Source organism: Meles meles, chromosome 3 (assembly GCF_922984935.1).
Source record: "Meles meles chromosome 3, mMelMel3.1 paternal haplotype, whole genome shotgun sequence".
Lineage (NCBI taxonomy): Eukaryota > Metazoa > Chordata > Mammalia > Carnivora > Mustelidae > Meles > Meles meles.
In genome coordinates this window covers 175977755-176000719 of record NC_060068.1, presented here as the reverse complement: position 1 = coordinate 176000719, position 22965 = coordinate 175977755, and the positions used below count along the sequence as shown (strand labels likewise).

The window sequence follows — 22965 nt, the reverse complement described above, 5'->3', positions numbered from 1 at the left end:
GGCCATTTGGTGTCTGTCAGGACTGAACTGCTTTCCCCCAAAAGGATATGTAAAATCCTCACCCCCTCGTACCTCAGAATTGACCTCTGTAGGAAACAGGGTCTTTCTAGAAGTAATTGAGTTAAATGAAGTCAATCGGGTGAGCCCTAATCCTAATACCCCACAAAAAGGGCATCTCGGACACAGAGAGAGATGATGTGAACAGACACAGGGACAGCACCATGGGGGCAGAGCGAGGTGAGGCATCTAGGAGCCAAGGAATGCCAAAGATTGCCAGCAAACCGCCGGAAGCCAGGAGGGAGCCTGGAACGGATCCACAGCGTCAGAGGGAACCAACCTTGGTGACACCTTGACCTTGGACTTCTAGCCTCCAGCACGGTGAGGAACTACATGTGCGTAAGGTATCTCAGCCCCCAGTTTGTGTTGTCCCTGTGGCCCTGTAATAACAGAGCGTCCACAGGCAGTGGCTGTTTCAGGCAAGGGTTATGGGCGAATGGTGAAAGCAGCAGGTGGAACCCCGATGAGAAGCAGGGGCTCCAGCACCTGTGTGCTGGTCCACAGACATGCGCCGAGCAGCGAAAAACTGGTCCGGCTCCCACAGGAGGTCGAACGCGATGGCGCTCGGCTTTCTTATTTCAGTTTTTACACTGCAAACAAGCATCCTTTTCAGGGTCTCCACTGTATAGATACTCCTTGTTTAATTAATAAAGATACTGGGAGAGGAACTTGGGAGATCTCGTTTGCAACAGTTACTGAGCTGTTTGCCTGTGGGCGATATTCCATTTCTCTCTAAGATTTTATTAATTTGAGAGAGAGAGAAAGAGAATGAGTGGGAGGGGAGTGGAAGGGCAGAGGACCAGAGACAAGCAGACTCCCCGCTGGGCAGGGAGCCTGACACAGGGCTCGATCCCAGGACCCCGGGAGCACGACCTGAGCCAAAGGCAGATGCTTAGCCATCTGTGCCACCCCGGTGCCCCTATTAATTAAAATTCTTCTGCAAAGAGCTGCCCCTTCTCCTCATTCATATATTCAGTTGCTTGTATCAGGATGCACTCATGAATGTTTACTTTAGTTTATGAGTTATAATCCAGTACTAACATTTTTTTAAAAAGATTTTATTTATTGGGGCGCCTGGGTGGCTCAGTGGATTAGGCCGCTGCCTTCGGCTCAGGTCATGATCTCAGGGTCCTGGGATCGAGCTCCGCATCGGGCTCTCTGCTCCGCAGGGAGCCTGCTTCCTCCTCTCTCTCTGCCTGCCTCTCTGCCTACTTGTGATCTCTCTCTCTGTCAAATAAATAAATAAAATCTTAAAAAAAAAAAGATTTTATTTATTTATTCATTTGACAGACAGAGATCACAAGAAGGCAAAGAGGCAGGCAGAGAGAGAGAGAGGAGGAAGCAGGCTCCCTGCCGAGCAGAGAGCCCGATGCGGGGCTCGATCTCAGGACCCTGAGATCATGACCTGAGCTGAGGGCAGAGGCTCTAACCCACTGAGCCACCCAGGTGCCCCTCCAATACTACCATTTCGTTGCAAACTGCTCTAGCTTTGGCCATTTGGAGCTCCTACGGCTTGGCTTCTCTGTTGTTCAGACAAGCCCCATCCTCTACAGCACATTTCCTCACGTTCGGCACTACGAGCTGTCCCAGGCTCATCCAGGATTTCTCCTGTCCCAGCCCTGGAATTTGCCGCTTCTCCAAGAAATCCTGGTTCCCTCGATGGGGAGAAAAGTGTTTAGAAACAAGGATCCGGGCTGCAGGGATGCTCACGCTTACACAGTAACTCACACGGGTTACGCATAACTTACACGGGTCCTCACGGGTGTTTCGGCTCTTTCAGTGAACACAGCAAGGGAGTCCTGGTATGTGTGCCAGCCGGTCCCATCCACCTTATCCCTGCACGGACTTACACGTCTGCATGTGTCCACTCTCCATCCATCCGCCACTTAAAGCTGAGTTCAGACAAATACCGATTCTGATTTAGCACCACAAAGCCCGTTCCGGTCTTCCTCCTTTCTAGCTGTAACCGCTCTTGGGCGGTGAGAAACTTGGCTCTCACTGCCCACCACCCATTCACGTACTTGTTGAACCCAGTATACACACAAAGTCATTTCAGAATTGCTAACCCAAGTCCCTGTAAGAAACACATCTGCTAACCGGAGTATATAGCATTTTTGGACAGTCTTTTGCCATTAGTCTTAGAGAATCCGGTTAACACACTGTTTTCAAAAATTATTTGGGTAAGGTGTTTTCTCCCCCGGTCCTTGCAATGGGTTATAATAATCATCTGTGTTATAATTAAGCTTATCTGTTACTGTTCGGAGTCCATTTTGGGTTTCTCCCACATGCTGGATAATTTGAATTGTTCATTTTTTGGGTATGTGAGGTCCTTCTTTTTTTTTTTTTTTTTTTGTTAAAGATTTTATTTACTTGAGAAGACAGTGTGAGCAAGAGAGAGAGAGCGCGTGTGCACAAGCCAGAGGAGGGGTGGAAGGCGAGGGAGAAGCAGACTCCCCACTGAGCAGGGAGCCCAATGTGCAGCTTGATGCCAAGACCCTGGGATCCTGACCTGAGCTGAAGGCAGACGCTTAACTACTGAGCCATCCGGGCACCCTGGTACATGAGGTTCTAAGTCAGAGCTGAAAAGAAAGCCACACTCGAGAAGGACTGCACACGCTGTGTCTTGTCACCCCTATCCCTATCCCCCCCTTCCTTCCACTGCTTTCCTGCCGGCCCCAGTGCAGACCAGCCAGCAGCCACTCAGGAAAGTACTGGCGAGTAATAATGAAGCCCAGTCCTCTTCTTGGAGATGAAGAGTCATCGGTAACTACCGCTCAGCTTGACGGGAATTCTTGGGTAACATTTTAAAATTTCTTCTACTTCCTTTTCTCCCTCCTTTTTAAAATGTAGCATCTCCAAAACAATTTGGCAGCCTAGGAAATGATTTGTAAATCTCTGGAAAATTAAGTAGCACAAATATTTGCGGGGAAAAAAATCATTCCGAGTAAAGGTTGTGTTTTTTTGTCTTGTCACATAGTAAGGCTCTAGCTGTTCATTTTCTCCGTAATCAGGATTTGAGTTTTAGACTAATGAGGAAGGACGTCAGCAGAGATGAGTCAGTGAACGTAACACCAGTTCTAGAAATCTGGGAAGGAAAGCAAAGAGTCTTGCAAACCCGGACCTAAGGAGGAAACTGGCATCTGAGACTTTACACTTATCCAGAGGACACTTGGGTCAAAACATGAAAAACAGTAAAACTTTAGGATGAGGGTAATGTGGATGGTGAAGTCACATGCCATGACATTTCCAAGCGAGTAATTAAATGTGCGGCAAATTCTGCCAAGAAGCAGGCCATTTTATATGTAAAGCCATCCCCATCCTCTACAACCTTGTACGACGATGCTCACACCATCTACTGACACCAAAGCCGCGCAGACAGACTCACGGGCTTGAGGATATGGAAAAGGTTATGGGCGATCCAGAGTCAACAAGTTTAATTCATAAAGGGATCTGGATTGACATGCTACGCCTGTCAATATGCGGTGTATTTTGTGTCGCGTCAGGGGAGCCGGGAGCCTAGTAGGGGCACAAGTCTCCAAGTTAAGACAAAACGGGGGCTGAACCCTGGCCTGCTCACTAACCAGCCGCGCATCGCTGGGCCAGACAACCTCCCCAAGCTCCGGTATCTTCATCTCGATAATGGGCACAGTGATACCAACCGGTGGGTGGCGTGAGCTTTGAACCTGACCTGAAACACTCAGTAAGCGCCCGCTGCAAACCAAGTGCTCCCTGGGGAAGCACCACCGTGCGGTTGATAGTGAGGACTCTGGGCTCTGCTGGAGTGCTGGCCCTGCCACTCACTGGCTGTGTGACCTTGGAAAAGTCACTGAACCTTTCTGAGCTGCCGAAGAGGGAGCAGTAACGTGGAGTGGGCATCATCATCAATAACCAACTCTGAGAGAGCGCGGGCAGCAAACCGAGAAGGTACAAGGACCTGGTGAGCTGATCCGGACAGAGCACAGAGAACGAAGCCAGAGGTACCACACTCTAGAAGACTGGTGAGGACGGTTAGCTAGACCGATCCAGCCCGCCCGCCAGACGGACAAGGAGGCCATCGAGGAGGGGGTGATCTCTCACTCAGAGTACTGGCCCGGTGCAGGTCCGGAAGGAGACGCGCTGGCCACACCTGCCCACGGCTTTGCAGTGCTCAGAGGCTTACCCCATCTGTCCAGAGCGTGTCGAGCGGTCTAACCCACAGCGGTCAAGAGCAAAGCTGAAGTCACGAGACAGCCGCTGACACACTCACAAGGAACACATCACAGCCATTTGGCCGCAGGGAAAAACCCCTTGCTCGCGTGTCATGCACACCGTACCCTGCAGTCAGCCTGCTACAGAGCTCCCGGTTCCACAGAGAGCAGATCTTTAGAGGTGAGAAGACGCCGAGATCCCGAGAGCTGGGGAGCTCGCTCCTGTGTCTTTCAACTGTTCATCCTCTGGCATATTTATTCAAATTGCATGTCTCGGATAAAGGCTGTATTTCACCTCACGAAAAAAAATCAATAGAAAGAAAACGAGTGGGCTGTTTTGTCTTTATTTCTAAACACGCTAATAAATTATCTGCTCTCACTGTATTGACACCGTGTTTCACAGGGAAAGAGCTCGCCGTACCTTACTTCACTTAAACTCACACAGACGAGTGTGTTCCGTTAACTCCCCAGGCAAGGCCCTCTCTCTCTCTCTCTCTCTCTCTCTCTCTCTCTCTCTCTCTCTCGCTTTCTTCCCACGGAAGCACGGGATTCGCAGACGGGACCTCCCAGGTTCTCCAGCAGGGGGAATGACACAGGCCCATGCTCTCTTATGCTCGATACTGAGATCAAGAATTTTCTAAAAACCGAAAACTTCCTTTAACCTGTATGGAGGCGAAAGTCAACCTGAACCGGCCCACACCTGTAAGAGTGAAGAACTTACCTCCCTTGCTGTGAACACCACACCCAGATCGAGTAAGATGCCCGAGGCCCCACTATGGGCGCTGGACGGAATGTGCACCCTTTTAGTCTCACAAACCCCCTTCCCCCAAATGTCCCAAATATGAAATAAACTGGGTCCTAAGGTTTTCAGGTACGGGACTGTGGACTTCTAGGAGAGCTACAGATGCTGCTCTGTTCCAAACACAGCTGTGTGAAAACAGCCAGTGAGAAAGGGAATTCTAGAATTTTCTCTTAAATGCCGCCTTCTTTTCAAACCAGAACTTGGGCCACACCACCACAGTACGGATCTCGTGATTTTAAACGGGCAATAATCACTCAGAAAAGACTTTGTCCCCATTTCTGCTTGCCCCTGAGGTGACCGCACTAGAGCTTACATCCTACAAGATTCTACAGGAAACACTCAGAGACACACAGGGACACTCATGTCCTTTTACGGGACGCACATTCTTGGGAGCTACTCTTTCTTGGAAGTTGGGCCTCTTAGGACCCTGTTAGATCCTGGTTTAACTTCCTGATCTGTTCACTGGCAAGGCACCTGGTGTGAACAAGTGTACAGCCCCTCGGACTCAGTTTCCCATGCAAAAGTTGGGGAGAACACTACCTATTGTTCAGGGCTATTGGATTGAAGCAAAATAATGCAAAATAATGCACCTGGCCCACAGGTTAGCTGGTTTCTACACCCTTCCTGCACTTAGCTTCCTCCTCTGGTGGAGACACTCTCCGGACAAGGTGTAAGGCAGAGAGCTCAGCGCTCACCTTCTTCTCCGTGGCAAGCTCAGACAGAGGGGTACGCATTTACCTACGACAGGTGGATGGAAATGGATGTATACGGAGGTTGTGGACCCAAACCCGGCACCAGAAGCTCTGAGGATGACAGGGAGTAAACTGAGCCGGGGGCACGGCAGACAGAGATGTCATTTAAGGACACCTGGCACTCATAAGGGCGTGGCCTCGCTGGTTTGGATTTAGCTGCGGAATGGAAGAGTCCAGACATGTGTGCACGGTTTTAAACCAGTAGTTCCCTCTCTTGGCTGCAAGATGCCAGGCCCATCCCAGAGAATCAACTAGAACACCACGTTCGAAGGTCTCAAGGTGATTTCAATACTGTCACGGAAGTCGAGGCCACTGCACACGGAGGGACGGCAGGTGCTCCAGGAGCCTGGCGTGTCCCGTCTGAGGGGTCAGAGCCTCACTGATCGGGAAAGGAAAAACACACAGTGCAGGGCCCCACGATGCGAGGGGTTATCAGAAACTCAGAGAAGAGAGCAAACGTTAATGTTTAACCAAGTCACGGTTGCCTGGGAACAAACCCGAGAGCGCCCCCATTCTCACCTGGGGCTTTCCCACTCCTGGTCGTCCTTGTCTTTCTCTTCTTTGGTGTCTCCTGAATGCGGGTGTTTCTGCACAATGCGCATTCCGCCAGCTTTCACTGAAACGAAAACAGAGGTCGGTGTGATGTCCCTGGCAGGGGACCGGGGACGACCCCGAAAGCTTTCAGCGGCCCCGAAGCCACGGGCTGGTCCAGATAAGCCGGCAGCGACAGGGATGAACCACAGAGGTTCCTGCTGTTGAGGGACATCCGGTAGGACGTGGCAGTCGATGTGATCTTTTACTCCAGACCCACTTAGACCTCGTAAGGCTCCCGCTGGCTCTGTTTGTTTCTTACAAGGACTTCCTAAGAGCAGTACCAAGCACGTGGAAAAAGTGGCTGCTTACTTTAGGTTTTCGATACAACGGGGTCCCCTTTAATCCCCGCCCTGGGACCTTTTCTCAAACACCAGTGATGCTCCTGATGGGGCGATACAGCCCCCGGGGAACACGGGACAGTCCCAGAGCCCACTCAGGCGGCAGCCAGGGACGTCGGCGGCAGCCTTTCCCAAATTGTGTTGGGAAGCCTCAGTGTTGGCACGTGTTAACTTTTAAACATGGCCTTAGGGACATGTAATTCACACACAATATGAGTCACTGGTTTCGGGAGCGCAGGGCTATAGGCTCTGAACGCACTCGGGGCTGTGCTGCCGTCACCACGACCGCCACCACAGTCAGTTCGAGCCCGCTGCCACGAGCCCGACAGAAACCCCATCCCCGTGAGCGGTCGCTCCCCCAGCCCCTCCGCCGGCTCCTGGCAACCCCTCCTCCAGCCTTGCCTGTTCTGCGTATTCTTTTTTTTTTTTTAAAGATTTTATTTATTGGACAGAGATCACAAGTAGGCAGAGACGTGGGGTGGGGGGCGGGAGCAGGCTCCCTGCTGAGCAGAGAGCCTGATGCGGGCTCCATCCCAGGACCCTAGGATCATGACCTAACCCACTGAGCCACCCAGGCACCCCTGTTCTGTGTATTTAACCCCCTTCTTTCACTCTGCATGTTTCCAAGGTTTACTCAGGGGGCAGCCTGGGTCAGGCCTTCAAACATGCCTTTTCATGGCACAGTTACAGTCTACTACACGGACAGACCACATTCTATTTACCCCTTCATCTGTGGATGGACATTTAGGCTGTTTCCACCTTTTGACTATTACGCATAGGGCAGCTGTGAAGAACTCGTGTACAAGTTCTTATGTGGATACATGGACATACACGTTCATTTCCTTAGGTAAAGACCTAGGAGTGGAGGAGCTGGGTTACACGGTAACTCTCCATCCTTCTGGGGAGCTGCCGAATGGCTTTCCAAAGCCACGGGATCATTTTACATCCCAACCCGTCTGAGCATTCCAATTTCTCCCCATGCTTGCCAATGTTAGCTGTTGTCCAACTTTTAAATTATGGCCACTGTAGTGGGAGTGGAATATTATCTTACTGTGGTTTGATCTGTGTTTTCTTGATGGCTAATATGTTAACACTGCTTTGCAAGAAAACTAACCAACCCCCCGCCGCCCTCCCCAAATGGGGATCTGAGGATCTCTTTGTGTTGGAAATGCGCAATTGAACACATTCTATGGGTGTCCTCAAGGCATATTTCCTTGGCCTCTAGCATGCCTCAGAAGCTTTATGGGGGACACAGAGCGTACCATCTTTCCCAAACTCATCTGACCCCACAACTCCCCCCACCCCAGTAATGCTGGTTATTATCCCCTATGACTTCAGTGTTCCACAGAATAGAGTTTGGAAATGCTGGCCTTCTATCAAAAAGCCAGCTTCATGTGGCTGTCACCAGCATGGGTTTTGGGCTCCGTCAGCTACAACACGTCTTCAGCTATAGGTCTCAGACCGTTCAGCCCCTCAAAGCCTTGCTGCTTCATCCGCAGAAAGGTGGTAAGAGCCACAACCTGAGATCTTTAAATAAGAGAAGCCGTCGAAACTTTCCCCCGATGGTATTCGGAGTTGAGGCCTTTGGAAGGCGATTAGGTCATGAGGATAGAGGCCTCCTGAATGGGCTTAGGGCCCTTGCAAAAGAGACCCCTCCCTCCGCACCCCCAGCCCCCCAGAGGCACCTTGTCCTCTCCCCCATGTACGGACGTGGAGAAAAGACGGCTGTCTATGAACCAGGCAGTGGGCCCTCACTAGGCACCAAATCTGCTGGTGCCTTGACCTTGGACTTCTACCCTCCAGAAGTATGAGAAATCTCTGTTCTTTACAAACCACCAGTCTGGTACTGTGTTAGAGGGACGAAGCCAGAGGTGTTGGAAGCTTCTGGGCACAGGTGAGAAAGCAGAGCTGTGTGAACTGCATTCACTGGCCCCCTGGTTCCTGGCCTCCTCCCTCCTCGGGTCAGCTACCCCCAGGGGCCACGGCACAGCTCCGATCACACGGACCGCCAGCCAGCCTGTCAGGCCGCGTCCTCTGCTGTGACAAATTGGGCTGGACCCTGCCGCATTAAGAAAAGTCCAAGACGAGTCTCCTTCTGATGCAAAAGGAGGGAGAAGGTGAAAAGCACCCTGAGGCTCACACACTTCAAGGTTGTCAGTTTTTCAGTTTCCCAGGGAGAGTCTGCGGGCCCCTGCCTTCAGGAAGCCGATGGTGCCCATTGCGTGGCTAACGGTCCCTAGCAGCAGGCTTGGAAAAATCCAAGGCAGAGGACCGGTGACAAAAAGGACTCTGGAAAACCATGTATCTGTTGCCACCACTAATTCTTTTGAAGGGGACGTTCTGCTTCGGAAAGAAGGAAATATAATCCTGTTTGGTTAATTCTTGCCCAAATCTGCTTTTTATCCCATCTATTGATTTTTATTTTACATCATCTTATTTTCCATTTCTAGAGCTTTTATTTCCCTGTCCGATCCACCCCATCTTTATTTGATAGGGTCTTAGTCATTCCTCACGGTTTTAATTCCCTATTTAATCGTTTCAGGCATACTTGTTTTATAGTTGTACATTCGATTATTTTACGATCTGAGGTCCCTGGGAGTCTAACTCCACTGCTTGCTTTTGTCTGCAGAGTCTCCCTCTCGTGGTGATGACTGCGGATGATGAGCTTTTCTTCGGAAAGGCTCTCTCTGCGCGGATCCTCTGGGGCCGGGAGTGTGCGCAGCCTCCCTTTGGAAAGATGCTCGACATACTTCTGTCAAACCAGGAGGAGAGGCACCTGGAAATCCTTTCTATGTCCGGTTTCTCAGAACAGGACCTGAGAAACAGTATATATTTGAACCCACAGCCCACGTAAAGGGAGACCTGTTTTGACAAAGTCTTAGGGAGACTTTCTTGTCCTGCCACTCGGAGCCCAGGTGGAAAGAGATCAGAGCCATGTCATGTCACCGTGTTGCTGGGCACAGATGCTCGGCCTTGCTCCAGAGGCTTGGCCTCTGAGCCCCCTGCTGAACCCTGGGGTCTTGGGTTAAATGAAGCCAGTTGGGGTGGGCCCTAACCCAATCTACTGGTGTCTTTACAAGAGGAGGAGGAGAAACCAGGTCACTCCCTGCCTCGTGTGGGCCTGCGATCTGTGCTAACTACTGAATTTCAGTTTCTTCCGGTGTGGTTCCTAGGGATTTCCCTCCCTCTGGGCTCAGATGTTTTTCAAAAGGAAAGAAAACAAAAACACCATTGCAGGTGGCTTATCAAGGTATTTCCGGTTGGGTAGTCAGTCAAACCTCAAGAAACAGAAACGGAAATAAAATTCTGTAGCTATGGTAAGATAATTTTCTACTCTTTTGAAAGGGAAGTGTGTCTCTGGCCAAAGGAAGGGGGCTGGAAGAATTGTTCCCCTACACTTTTTTTTTTTTTTTTTTGGTTTATTTACAGCATAACAGTGTTCATTGTTTTGGCATCACACCCAGTGCTCCATGCAGTACGTGCCCTCCCTATTACCCACCACCTGGTTCCTCAACCTCCCACCCCCCCCCCCCGCCCCTTCAAAACCCTCTGGAAAAAATATTCAATGGAAAAAAGACAGTCTCTTCAATAAATGGTGCTGGGAAAACTGGACAGCAATATGTAGAAGAATGAAACTACCGTACACAAAGATAAACTTTTTTTTTTTTTTTTTTAATTCATTTCCTCCCATCCCTCCCACCGTTCGCGCACACCCATTAAGAACTGGCTAGAGGCACTGCTCTGGGCTGAGTTGTGTCCCGAAAGCTCATGGGTTGAAGCCCTCACCTCTATAACCTCAGACTGTGACTCTATTTGCAGACAGAGGAGAAACCGGACCTGTGGGCACCCTGATCTTAGCCCCCAGCCTCTAGAACTGTAGATTTCTGTGCTTTAAGCCCCCCAGCCGGCAGATTTTGTTACAGCAGCCAGAGCAGACGAATATCCTTTAAAAGAGGATGTCCGGCGGCGCCTGGGTGGCTCAGTGGGTTAAAGCCTCTGCCTTCAGCTCAGGTCATGATCTCAGGGTCCTGGAATTGAGCCCCACATCGGGCTCTCTGCTCAGTGGGCAGCCTGCTTCCCCCTCCCTCTCTGCCTACTTGTGATCTCTCTCTGTCAAATAAATAAATAAAATCTTAAAAAAAAAAAAAAAGAGGATGTCTGAATCATTTCAACTTGGCAGATCGCAAACTTTAAAACAACTCAAAGACATGCCCTGTAAAGGGGCTGAAGGGAAAAGAGGTGTCACTAACTCCAAAGAAGACTGACGATGAAGGTCAAAGTGACATCTGAAATAAGCCCGGAGCCCAGCCCCCCCTCCCCACTGACTACACATGTCAAGGCTCAGTCACCCCCCCCATTAGTGCTTCATTTAATTCGGCTTATAAAAACAATTAACTTCATCAATCCCTCACAGTGTGTGTGGTGATTAATGCTGCAATAAAAACTGGCAATAACAGTAATAACTCAACGCCGAGACAGGTTCATTTGATCTTGCAATACTGCCAAAATGTATGACGGCAACATATTTATCGTGATTGTTTCACCCGTCAGAGGGACTCTTGCTTGTGAAAAATACAAAGGCAGAGTTATTTCTGCAAAAATCTTTGCAGAATGACTTGCAAATGTATTTTATGAGACATTAGAGAAAAAAAAAAAGAACTCGGATTGTCGGTGTAGTGGTTGTTACTCAAAGAAGAGCTCTGAACTGAAAAGGATACCAAATGCCGGATCTAGTATTAGCAGAAATGCTCTGCAGACGACAGGGACATGCCTGGAGGCAGACTCCCGGGCTCAAATCCTAGCTCTGCCCGCGCGCGTGCATGTGTGGCTGTGTGTGTGTGTGTGTGCACGTGTGTACATCTGGGCACATTGCTGGTGCCCTCGGTGCCTCCGTGTCTCCGTCTGTGAAGAAAGAGTGACCGCGCTCTCCCCGCTAGGGGTTCGCCAAGGACGAAATGAGTTAGCACGTGGGCAATGCTTCCCATCAGCCCAGCACCTGGCAAGTTCTCGAGTGTTCGCGACTCTTATTAAATGGGTTTTAACAATTAGCATCTAGTACTTAGGCCTCCATAGTCTGTGTCCTTGGCGCTTTCATGTCCCTCTTGACAGTTTCCTCGGATGTAAAATGGGGATGGCAGCAAGGACCTGTGGGGACGGGGGGAGTGAGACCCCCGTACACTGCTCCCCATGTGGCCCTCCGCTGGCGTGGTCGGCTAAGCATCCCTAGGACCGTCGTCAGTGTATCGCCAGCCAAGTATAGAAGCTTCTGGAGAAGCACAGATTCTGGATAGTGCTTCGACACAGCACTGCTCGGTGCAGGCCCCTTCCTCACCGCCTGCCACGTGACTCTAGGGAGCGGATCCCGGGTTGGGGGGAAGAGGGCAGGCCGCCAGGTCGCAGCCACACAAGTAGCAAGCCCGGAGCTGGATCGGACCCTGGCAGCCTGCGCCCTTCGTCACACCCTGCAGGCCTTTCCTGGCTTGGACCTTCCGGGAAATGGAAAGCATCATCACCCCTCAGAGAAACAGAGTGATGGCCAAGGGCAGGCTCTGGTTACTACGCCCCCCAGGAGAGGGAGAGGAGTTGTTTGACATTCAAAGCTCTGCACAGCGGCTTCCTGCCTACGGGGTGAAGGGTGGGGAGGAAGCCTCCTGCGTGGTCGGCCTTTGCCAGGTGAGGAGTACTGGGGAGGCAGCTGACTTGTTCTCCTGCGGCTGGGGCATCCCCTCCGTGTCAGTGTGCCCAGCTGTAAGCGGGTCACTGACAGCTTTCTCTGTCGCGCTCAGGAGCAGGCTGGAAAGATCCACAGCTGCAAGTCGGGCCGGGGGACGAACAGGCTCCCCGTAGGGCTGCTCACGACTCAGCCTGGCTTCTGACCCCGAAGCACCGGCTACAGGAGCCGCCACATGACCGGCAGGTGTGTGCCACCCTCGTTCTTTTTTTTTTTTTTTTTTTTACATTTATTTGACAGAGACAGATCACAAGTAGATAAAGAGGCAGGCAGAGAGAGAGAGAGAGAGGGAAACAGGCTCCCTGCTGAGCAGAAAGCCCCATGCGGGACTCGATCCCAGGACCCCGAGATCATGACCTGAGCCGAAGGCAGCGGCTTAACCCACTGAGCCACCCAGGCGCCCCTGCCACCCTCGTTCTTATTGGAGAGGAGCGACTGACATGTTACTGGCAGGTCTCACCTCCCGGACGAAGAGACAGGACAGTTGTGTTATTTTAAGGCTCTAAGTTTCTTGTGCTGCACCTACAGCAGCCACAGGAAAGGGATGCAGTGACAGATGTAGGCCACAGGTGTCCCCATAAGCCCCCACTCACCATCCCCTGCACACAGGCCATGCAAAGCGGGCCTTGGCCTCTGCATTGTTCCTGGCAGGAAAGCTCCCGGGAAAGGAAACACACCTGCCCTCATCCAGCCCAGCCCCGAGGTTCTGCGTCGTCTGTAAACAACAGTGAGCCCCACTGGACTCACTCAGCTAACCGTGACTTGTCTTTTGTACTTGGATGTGACTGTAACCAACACACCACTCGACACAATCGTGAGTGCTCCCTACATAAACGGGAAGACTTCCGACGCTGGGAAGCGGAAAGCATTCCCCAAATCATGAAAGAATGCACGGGGCATCGTGTGGAATGGACAGAGCGCAGGCATGAGGACAAAACCAAGTATGGAAGAATGAAAAATCTAAACTATGTTTTAGAAACATATGGAATGCTGCGTTCCACCCTAACGGGAACTTTTTGAAAAAAATGCAGGGACTAGAAGGGTCTTTTTTTTTTCTTTTTTCTTTTTCTCTTGGCATGTCGGGAGCAAAAGCCGACTTTCCCGTACTCTGTAAGCATTAGTCAGGAACTGGATGGAGGGCACTGGGACCGTGCTTAGCAAATCTGTGACTGAACGGTTACCACAAAAAAAGACACAATAGTCGTCCACTGCTGGCCAGAGGGTGGCCTAGACAATCTGAAAACCTTCCTGCAGGAGACGATTTAGGGAGAATTATCACCCACAACCTTTTAAGTGGATCCTTAACTCAAGTTTGAATGGTTAATGTAACAGAGAATTTAATGTTCCTGAAGTTACTGAAAAAAGTAATCTGTTTTCCGTTTCACTTTAACTAAACACAAGCGTGTTTGTATTTCCACTTGACTCAGTTCTGGAAGGAACAGAAAGTCTACTTTTGAAAGGGAACCATATGTAAAATTAGTAACGCACAGAGCTACCACATATTAGCCTTAGGAGAACTTTACTGACATATGATTTTGGCTGCCCTGGGAAATGGAGGGGAATGGGGCCAGCAAAATGTATTTAACAGACTTTATCCACGTGGTCACCACAAACTCCCAAAGACAGGCAGGAATGAGGAACAGCGTGGCTCATAGTTCCATTCCCCACACTGCCGAGGCGTCCCGGTCCTGTTACTTGGTGGACCAGAAGCTCGCTCGCAAATTCTCACTCTGCTAATCTGTATTTGCAATAACGCTCATAAAACAAGCCGTCTCAGCCCATTTCTCCAAGGATGCTTTGTAGTGGAGAGCAGTGGAGGGTCTCAAGTCATTAAGACGTCATGACTTTTACTGAGAGCCCCGACGACAGCGCCCTGTGGGGTGAGGGACAGCCTCCGGCCCCTTTAGCTCATGCTGGTACTCCAGGCGGTGGCCCGGGCCACGTCGGGGAGTTACTGTTTCCCTCCGCCTCTCCCATGAAAACAGGAGGCACACATGTTACTAGACTTCTGTTTTTCTCTGGTCAATCTGCCATGAGTCTAGAAGGGTAGAGGGCAACAGCAGCCCGCTGCAACACCCAGCACCCGTTAGTTACTACTTTCACCACGAACATGCTACCTGGACTGGCTGAGAGCCCCCTGCGTCCCTAGCACACACACACTGGAGAGGGCTCAGAAGTAGAGGGACGGGGCAGACCCCACAGGCTCTGGGGGATGTGAGAGACACTGAGCGCAGCAGAGTCTGCCTGTCCCTCTCCCTCTGCTCCTACCCCCCGCACCGTGTGTGTGCATGCTTTCTTTCAAATAAATAAAATCTTAAAAAAAAAAAAAAAGACTCAGCCCAGAAGCAAGGAGAAGAGAAGCAAATAGGTAAGGTTAAGTGTGATAATAAGGCAATGGGTTGTTGTGGGAACGCACAGGAGGGCACGTGGCTCAGATAGCAGGAAGGCAAAAACACCAAAGGACATGAAGATGGTTATGAGAGAGCATTTTATTGTTTCCAGTTGAGGTTTAAGCACAAGTCTTTGTTGTCCAACTTAAGCACTTAATGAAAGGGTTCCCGAAGTTTTTAAAGCTGTTACTTTGATTTATGAACTGTGCTCTTGGCTACCTTTAATAGATTATTCTTTATTATAGTGGGTTGTCATTTTTTGGGTTGTTTTTTAATAACATCTACTCCGCAGAACTGCCTCCTCTCTGGCCATGCCAGAGTCGGCACAGACACCCTGAGCTTTCCTGCTGGAGCCTCTAAGATACAGGGAAATGCACTGAGGGGCACTGCCGGGAAGCAAAATGCTTCAAGCAGCAAAGGGGCCTCTTTCTAACCTGTACCCCTGGGCCAGGATGCCAGGCCCTTCCTCCAACTCTGGCCAAGAGTGACTGGTCTTGGAAAATGCAGGATAACAGTGACAGATCCCTACGTAGCCTCTGCCTGACGGGCCCCAAAGGCTAAGGGGCCTGTACTGAAGTCACTTGAGGAGTTTACCTGTGGGATTAAATGCCCTTTTGGAGCTGGTCCTGATGATGTGAGGAACGGAGATGAAGAAGTGGCAAAGGCAGGCCTGCCTGGGCCTTTCCCAGAAGAAGGTCAGCTGGGCCAAACCTCCCGTTTGGAAGAAGAGCAAAACCGAGCCCTAGCGAAGAGATGGGCCTCAAAACCTAGAACCCAAGTTCATGGGTCACCAGCACAAATAAGTTGGTTCCTTGATCCTCAGGGCGTAAGTAAGCTATTTAATCTGTAATTCACAAAGCCTGGCTGTTACAATTCAAAGGCAATCAGAGTCCTTTATGAAGTTTCTCCGAGGGAGTTAATATGTACAGTTTATATCTCTGATCTTAAAAATCTCATACGGCTATCCATAGCACATGGATGTGTCTCTCCACGCAATTTAGTTACAGTGACTCTGATTTGGTATGGCTCCAACTTTAATGCCACTCAACAGCCAGGGACAGGGGAGTCACGGGCAGACTCCTGCCACATAGTCCACGGCCGTGGAGTGTGACTAGAGGTGTTTCCTCCCGCGGGACAGCCCAGGTCAGCGGGCAGATGGGTGTGCATCAATAGCAGTAGAACTAAAGGTCAGAGTTCTCTTTAAAAAAAAAAAAAAAAAAAAAAAATCCCTTTGAGCTTCTCTCTCCCTTTTTTGTAACTAAAGCCATGCAAAGGGCCGCAGAGCTTATTCTCCAGCACGGCAGAGCTGTCTTCGGAAATCCCAGGCCTCGCCAGCCCCTTACACACCGGCCAGCCACTCTTCTTCCCCGCGCCACTCACTCCTGAGGACAGCCTCCTGCACCCCTGAAAAAATACCACCGACTCTGGAATGCAACTAATTTAAAAGCTGCTTTGTTGTCCCCGTTGTGGCAGAGTTAGGGCCCTATGGTGGGGAGGGAAGAGGGAGATCGGGCCCTCCTGAGCAACAAGAAGGGACACAGAGGGCCCCCAAAGCAGCCATGTTTCCACGGGGCGTCCTTCCTGGAAGACTGACCGTAACACGAACCGTGCAGCTAAGACCCCTGAAAGACGCCCACGCGCGGAGTGACTCACATCCCTGCGACGGGGGGCCTCTGCTTCCCCACCAGGGTCCTTCCGTATGGAGGGACTGTCACGCCCAAGGAGCGGAGGACCAGACAGCACCGGGCTCGTGCGGGGAAAGAAGGAAGGGAACCGCGCTCGGAAAGGAGGCGGCGGAACAGAAAGCCTGCTTAGACTCGGGTACATTTTCGTTTTTAAGAAAAATGGCTCTTTCCTGGATTCAACTTCCTTGGCTCCGAAGTTGAGGACTTGAAGAAAAAGGAAAAAAGCTCACGGAAAAAACACTGCAGAGAAAGCTGAATGCGAAAGAAAGTCAAGCGAGGGGGGACGTCACAGCGAGTGATTAATGATAAAAATGATTTCCGCTCCTCTGGTTCTTTAGTCGGTACGAAATGCTGTCAGCCCACAATCCATCATCCCCACGACACTACAGACACGGACTTTTCATCGTCGCGGCTGCCCGTTCCCCAGGACGTCCGACAACCAGAGCGCGCGCTCGGCGCAAACTTTGGGGAAGTCGGGCACGCGGGCTGCTTCACGTCGTTCCGATCTGCGTGCAGCTCCCGCAGGTCGCGAGGCGGCGGACCCTGCGCGCCCGGGGTCTCGGCAGCGCGGGCCGAGCTGGTCCGCGGAGCCCCCGAGCGGCCCCCAGCGCCCGCGCCCCCTCCGCGCCCCGCGCCCGCGCCTGCGGGTTCGAGCCCGCCCTCGCGCCCCGCGGCAGGACAGAAAGTGGGAACGAGTCAGTACCGGCGGGCGGGTGTCCGGCTTTCGTCTCTAGCTTCCCCTCGGGAGGCGAAGACATGATGCGACCGCGTGTCCGAGGGGCTGGGACGGCGACGACGGAGACTGCGGGACAGCGGGCCGAGCCAGAAGAGCGCGCGAGCGGGACACGGAAGCGCGCGCGGGAGGCGACGGGGACGCGCACGAAGGCGGTGACTGCGGCCGCCGGGAGGGGGCGCGGCCGGCGCGCGCCGACGTGGCGCGTCCCGCCCACCCGCGGCTGCGCGTTGTCGTCACCTCGCCTGGCCCCGCCCCGCCGGCTCCCTGCGCTTCCAGTGTGCTGAGCTTGCGCAGTGGGCAGCGCCACGTTGGAAGCCGTGGCCCGGGGCGCGGGAGGAGGAAGGAGGGTGAAGACTGTGGGTGGTGAAGGAGGCGGGGCTGTTGCTGGCAAAGGTTGCCGGCGGAGGTGGAAATGGCCCAGTAGGAGGGTGGCGCCTTCCCGGAGCTGCGGTCCACAGACCCGCCTGATGGACGGTGACGGCGGTGGGACGCCCTCGGGGGCAGATGTAGGTGATCTGGGGACCGGCCCGTCTGCTAGATGCCTTCGTCCAGCTCACGCTTGGCGCGCATAATCACGTGCGGAAATGAGACCCCAGGTGGGACTGACCAGGAGTCTCAAGATTGCAGGGATTTGTTAAAAGACGCTGCAAATGGGACTGTCCCCTCCTCCCCTCCTCCGTGAGAACGACGGCGCTGTGAAGCCAGGAGTTCTTGGACTGTTGCGTCCGTGCCTCCTGGGTGCTGTCTTCTTGTTGAGATGGATCTCTTGATTCGTCCAAAGCTGATCCTTCTCTCTCTTGCCCTCGTTCGCCTCCTTCTTGCCTTCTCAAGTGCTTTGCAATGAACGGATCTCCCCTCCCGCACCACCAGTCCCTCCTTACTAAGTTAGCGTTCAGACATGCCCAGTGTCTTTAGAGAAGGAAACAACACCATCTCTCTTGGCTCTACATCTACTTTTTTTTTTTTTAATTTTAGTTATTTATTTGACAGACAGAGATCACAAGTAGGCAGGGAGGCAGGCAGAGAGAGAGAAGGAAGCAGACTCCCCGCTGAGCAGAGAGCCCGATGTGGGACTCGATCCCAGGACCCTGAGATCATGACCTGAGCCGAAGGCAGAGGCTTAACTCGCTAAGCCACCCAGGCGCCCCTACATCTACTTTTGATGATACAACTGATAAAAGAGGTTGAGCACCTCCCCCCCCTTATCCCTCAGCCCAATCCATCTAGTGATCCCCCAATTGCCCAGAGGCTGCCGCCAAAAACGGACGTTTCTTTTGTCCGGGTTACTTCTGGCCTCCATGCTGCCCAGTCCAGTGGTCGCTCTTTCACTCTCATCCTTCTTGGCCTCTCCACAGCACTTGACCTAGAAGACCCTTCACCTCCTTAGCTTTAGGGATGCCGCATCCCTTCCTTGATGTTCAGTGTTCTCTGGCTGGTGGTTGGCTGCTAACCCTGTGGGGTGTGTTGGCTTCTCTTCTAGATCTTAAACACTTGGGTATTCTAAGGCTCAGCACCAGCCTTCTTCTCTGGATTTGGCTTCAGTGGTCCCCTGCAGGCCCATGGGTATGACCGTCATCCATATGCTTACGAATACCAAATCTGCAAACCCATTTCTTTACCCTTGCGCCTTCACTAAGCTTCAGACTGCCTCCCTGACCTCTGGATGTCTAATGCAGCACTGCCCAACTCCACATCACAGCACGCGTAGACGTGCACGTTCTGCCCCTGTGTCCCAGGCTTTCTCCCCACGTTTCAACAGCATTAATAGCAAGATAGCTGTTGGCCAGATGACAGTCATGATATACTTGTCATTCCCTTACATTCATTCACATCTAAACTCACAGACAGGTGTCAGCAGCTTAGAAGAAAATCTGAAATAAATAGCAGAGGACTCTTTAAGACCTGCTGCATCACTAACACGCTTAGTGGAACACAGTGAGAAAATCCACAGACGCTACTGATTTGGATTCTGAATGGAAAGGCCCTTTAAGGATACCTAACCAATTAATTGTGTGAATATTTTCTTTTTTATGTGTGTAATGAGTGCTGTATCATTTAAAACTCATGTTTTAATAAGTCTAAAAGAACCATTTCTTTTTTTTTTTTAAGATTTTATTTATTTATTTGAGAGAGAGAGCACAAGTAAATAGAGCGGCAGGCAGAGGGAGAGGGAGAAGCAGGCTCTTTGCCGAGCAGGGAGCCCAATATGGGACTCGATCCCAGAACCCCGGGATCATGACCCCAGCCAAAGGCAGCTGCCTAACCGACTGAGCCACCCAGGTGCCCTAAAAGAACCATTTCTAAGAAGTATACCATTTCTAGGTTCGAAACATTTTGTTACAGTTTAATTGGCAGCATTTTTCCCTTAGTGATATATAAAGTTGCATGTTGAGAGTGATGACATTTTCTCTCCTGTGACATGTGGCGTTCCTAGGGAATCCTTGGGTAAAAGAAGGAGCCTTCTGAGGAGGGAGTCAAGCTACCTGTGGGCCTTGCTGGCCCCACTGGGCTGCCCTGAGGCCTCAGAGGATCCATTTCTTAGCCTAAGGCCTGTTCTCGGTCTACACTGATTGGAACACTCTGGTATAATCATCAGGTCTAGTTTTACTTGTTCAAAGCAGAATTCCTGATTCACCCACCTACCGCACAATACTTTCCCACCTAGAATAGAATCCAAACTACAGTGTGAGGTAACTCCCTAATCAATAGCATTGCTATTGAAGAAGGTGTGATTGTGTAAGCATCTTGGCTTGGGAAAACCATCCGTGCTTCCCAGCCTCCCTTGCAGCCGGGGGTCAGGGGCAAATTCTACCACTGGAATGTAAGTGAGAGTTGGGACATTTCTGGCAAAATTTTGCATGCTTGAGGGGCACCTGAGTGGTTCAGTTGGTTGAGTGTCTAACTCTTGATTTCGGCTCAGGTCACAACCTCAGGGTCTTGGGATCGAGCCCTGGGTCGGACTATGCACTCAGCACAGAGTCTGCTTAAGATTCTCTCTCTCTCTGGCCCCCCCTTAAAACAAATAAAATCTTTAAAAAATGTTTTTTGTGTGCTTGATATGCAGACTACCCTTCCTCTCATTGACTTCACTGTTCATATTGCCTTGAATTCAGAGGGAACGTGGAAGGCAGAGGAATCATATGGCAAGCAGGAGGCAAGTAAAGCTCTACATGCCAAATGACGATCAGAGGCACGTGGCATGTGGGATGTGAGGTCCCATGGAGGCTCTGCAGAACAATGGACCCCACTTCTAGACTATTCTGTTGTATGGAAAACAAACCCCTATTAGATCAAGTCTCCTTGGTTGGTGTCTTCAGATGTAGCCAAATGCAGCCCCCAACACACATGGTCTCCCAGGCCCTGCTTGATGGGGGCCATGCCCACCTCTAGGAGCTCGTGTCTCTTGCCCCCTCTGGCCACCCTGGCCTTTCTGATACTCCTTTAGTGTGCCAAGCCAATACTTCCCTCTGGGGTCTTACCATTAGCTGTTCCCTCCACCAGGCACCACCTCTCCCAGATCCTTGCACAACTCCCTCCTTCTTATTTGGAGTCAGCTTTTCTGTAGGGCCTACCCTGCCCACCAGATCTGAAGAAGCCAGCCCAGGTAGTCGACTCTCAACCCTTGTGATCACAGCACTTTGTCCTCATCCAAAATTCCTCTTCCATCTTCTGGGCATTAGCTCTCTGTCTCTCCTGACTATAACACCGGTTGAGCATGAGCCCCACGAGGGGAGAGACCTTGTCCACTTTGCCCACTGCATGGGCAACATCCAAAACCAAAAAGCATTCAGTGTGTGTTCTCCCCCATAATTCCAGAGCCTGGGTATGTTTAATTTCTCACAGCTGTTAAGAAAACGAAGAGCAACAAATTAGGACTATGCAGAGAATGAAAATATATGTAGGGTACCATCAATACAGATGGCCACGTATGCTTTCTAGCATTTACTTCCACCGTGCACATGGTTGTGGATGCACGTGTGTATGTGCGTGCGTATGTGTGCGTGCAGGTGCGTCAAGCCTCACCAGTCCCAGATGCTGAGGAAAAGTGCCAGGTAACACCCATGGAAAGGTTCCCATGTCACCATGCACACCCAGGTATTATTAGAATTGCCAAGTGACTAATCTTATTTGAAGCTCACTGTAATTCTGAGAGCAAGGCAGTTTCACTTATTTTACCAAGAAAAAGAGAAGTAAACAAAAGGGAGAAGGAAGGATTGTTGGGTTGATATAGGACACAACACTTGAGTGTGTGCTAGGACCAGAAGCTGGCTTTTCAAAGCCCCAATCCCATTTTCTCCCACTGTTGGCTGCCTTCTAAACAGAATATTGAAGCTGTTTCCCCTTCTTTAAGTAGACTTGTTGGATCCCAGACGGTGCTGAAAAAAATGATACTGAATGTGAGATAGTTCTGAATGTGAATACTTAAGCACTGGGAAAAGTCTTCAAGGAAGGACCAGAAAGTGCACACCCTCTCCTCCATGTATGCATGTCGTGCTCTGGGCCGCAGCACTGAAGCTCTCTGAACCTGTCTCCTCGTCCGCAGGGTACATCAGAGATGGGAACTCTCACGTCCCCATTTCCCGATGTGAATTCAGGATTAAGTGCTGCCTACAAGCTGCGTCACCCTTCGTGGTCACGTTAAGTGCCCGCAAGATCCTGAGACCCAAGGGCTTCTCTGTCCTCACTGATGGAGAAACCCAGCCTGTGGAAGGCCAAGCACAGGGACCCATGGCGGGTGTGGGGAGACCTGAGGGGACCCTGTGCTTGTCGCTGTCACGTACTGCTGCATGTGGTGTTACTACTGCGAAGGAGTTTTCATCAGCACTCAGGGAATACATGAATTGTCCTGGGGAGTATCGAAAGAACCCCACCTATCGATCAGTTTGATGACTGTTCCCTCCTTATTCCAGACTGGCCCTTAAGTTCTGTCTTCTTGTGGTCTTGGTCTGACGGATGAGGATTTTTATGACTCACTACACAGAATTGCTCTTCCGTTGTTGATTTGGCTCAGGAAGGGAGGGCAGTCTTCTTGACTTTGTAACATCCAAGAGATTTCTTATTATATTATGGAGGTTTTTTTTAAAAAGATTTTATTTATTTATTTGACAGAGAGAGAGATCACAAGTAGGCAGAGAGGCAGGCAGAGAGAGGGGAGAAGCAGCCTCCCCGCTGAGCAGAGAGCCTGATGCGGGTCTTGATCCCAGGACCCTGAGATCATGACCTGAGCCAAAGGCAGAGGCTTAAATCCCTGAGCCACCCAGGTGCCCCTATTATGGAGTTTTTAAAGAATATTAGTTTAAAGATAATTTATGCGACACCCACCCATACATGTACAGTACTTGAGGAGAATATGCATATCCTAGAGAAAAATAATAGAATATCATGTGTGTCACACACACACACACACACACACACACACACACGGGAATCCTTTGGGATTTCATTGGGCTTTGACTTGACTGTCAGTCACAGGATAATCTAGAAGCACTTTGGGGCATTTTTCAAAAGTAATTCAATAGCCAATAAAGGACATGGAGGTCAATTTTGGTCACATGGGAGGTTACCCTTTCGCTAAGGATATTTGGAGGGAAAATAACCAGCCTGAATCTTGGCACATATTCTTCTTATCTGTATTTGGAAGTGAGAGATAGAAAAGGCAAAAAGATGAGACGGCTTCGGCCACGAGTGCTGAT

At 50.9% G+C, this 22965-nt stretch overlaps 1 protein-coding gene across 1 annotated transcript in view; it reads right to left on the bottom strand.

The window, feature by feature from the left end:
• Positions 1-17609, bottom strand: part of LOC123938161 (death associated protein) — a 67506-nt gene extending 49897 nt beyond the window's left edge. The window contains exons 1-2 of the mRNA XM_045999260.1: positions 17240-17609; positions 6318-6414 (exon numbers count right to left, since the gene is read on the bottom strand). Coding sequence (XP_045855216.1) covers positions 6318-6414; positions 17240-17294 — 152 coding nt within the window. The 5' untranslated portion in view covers positions 17295-17609. The remainder of the gene's footprint in view (positions 1-6317; positions 6415-17239) is intronic.
• Between the last annotated feature and the right edge of the window lie 5356 nt (positions 17610-22965).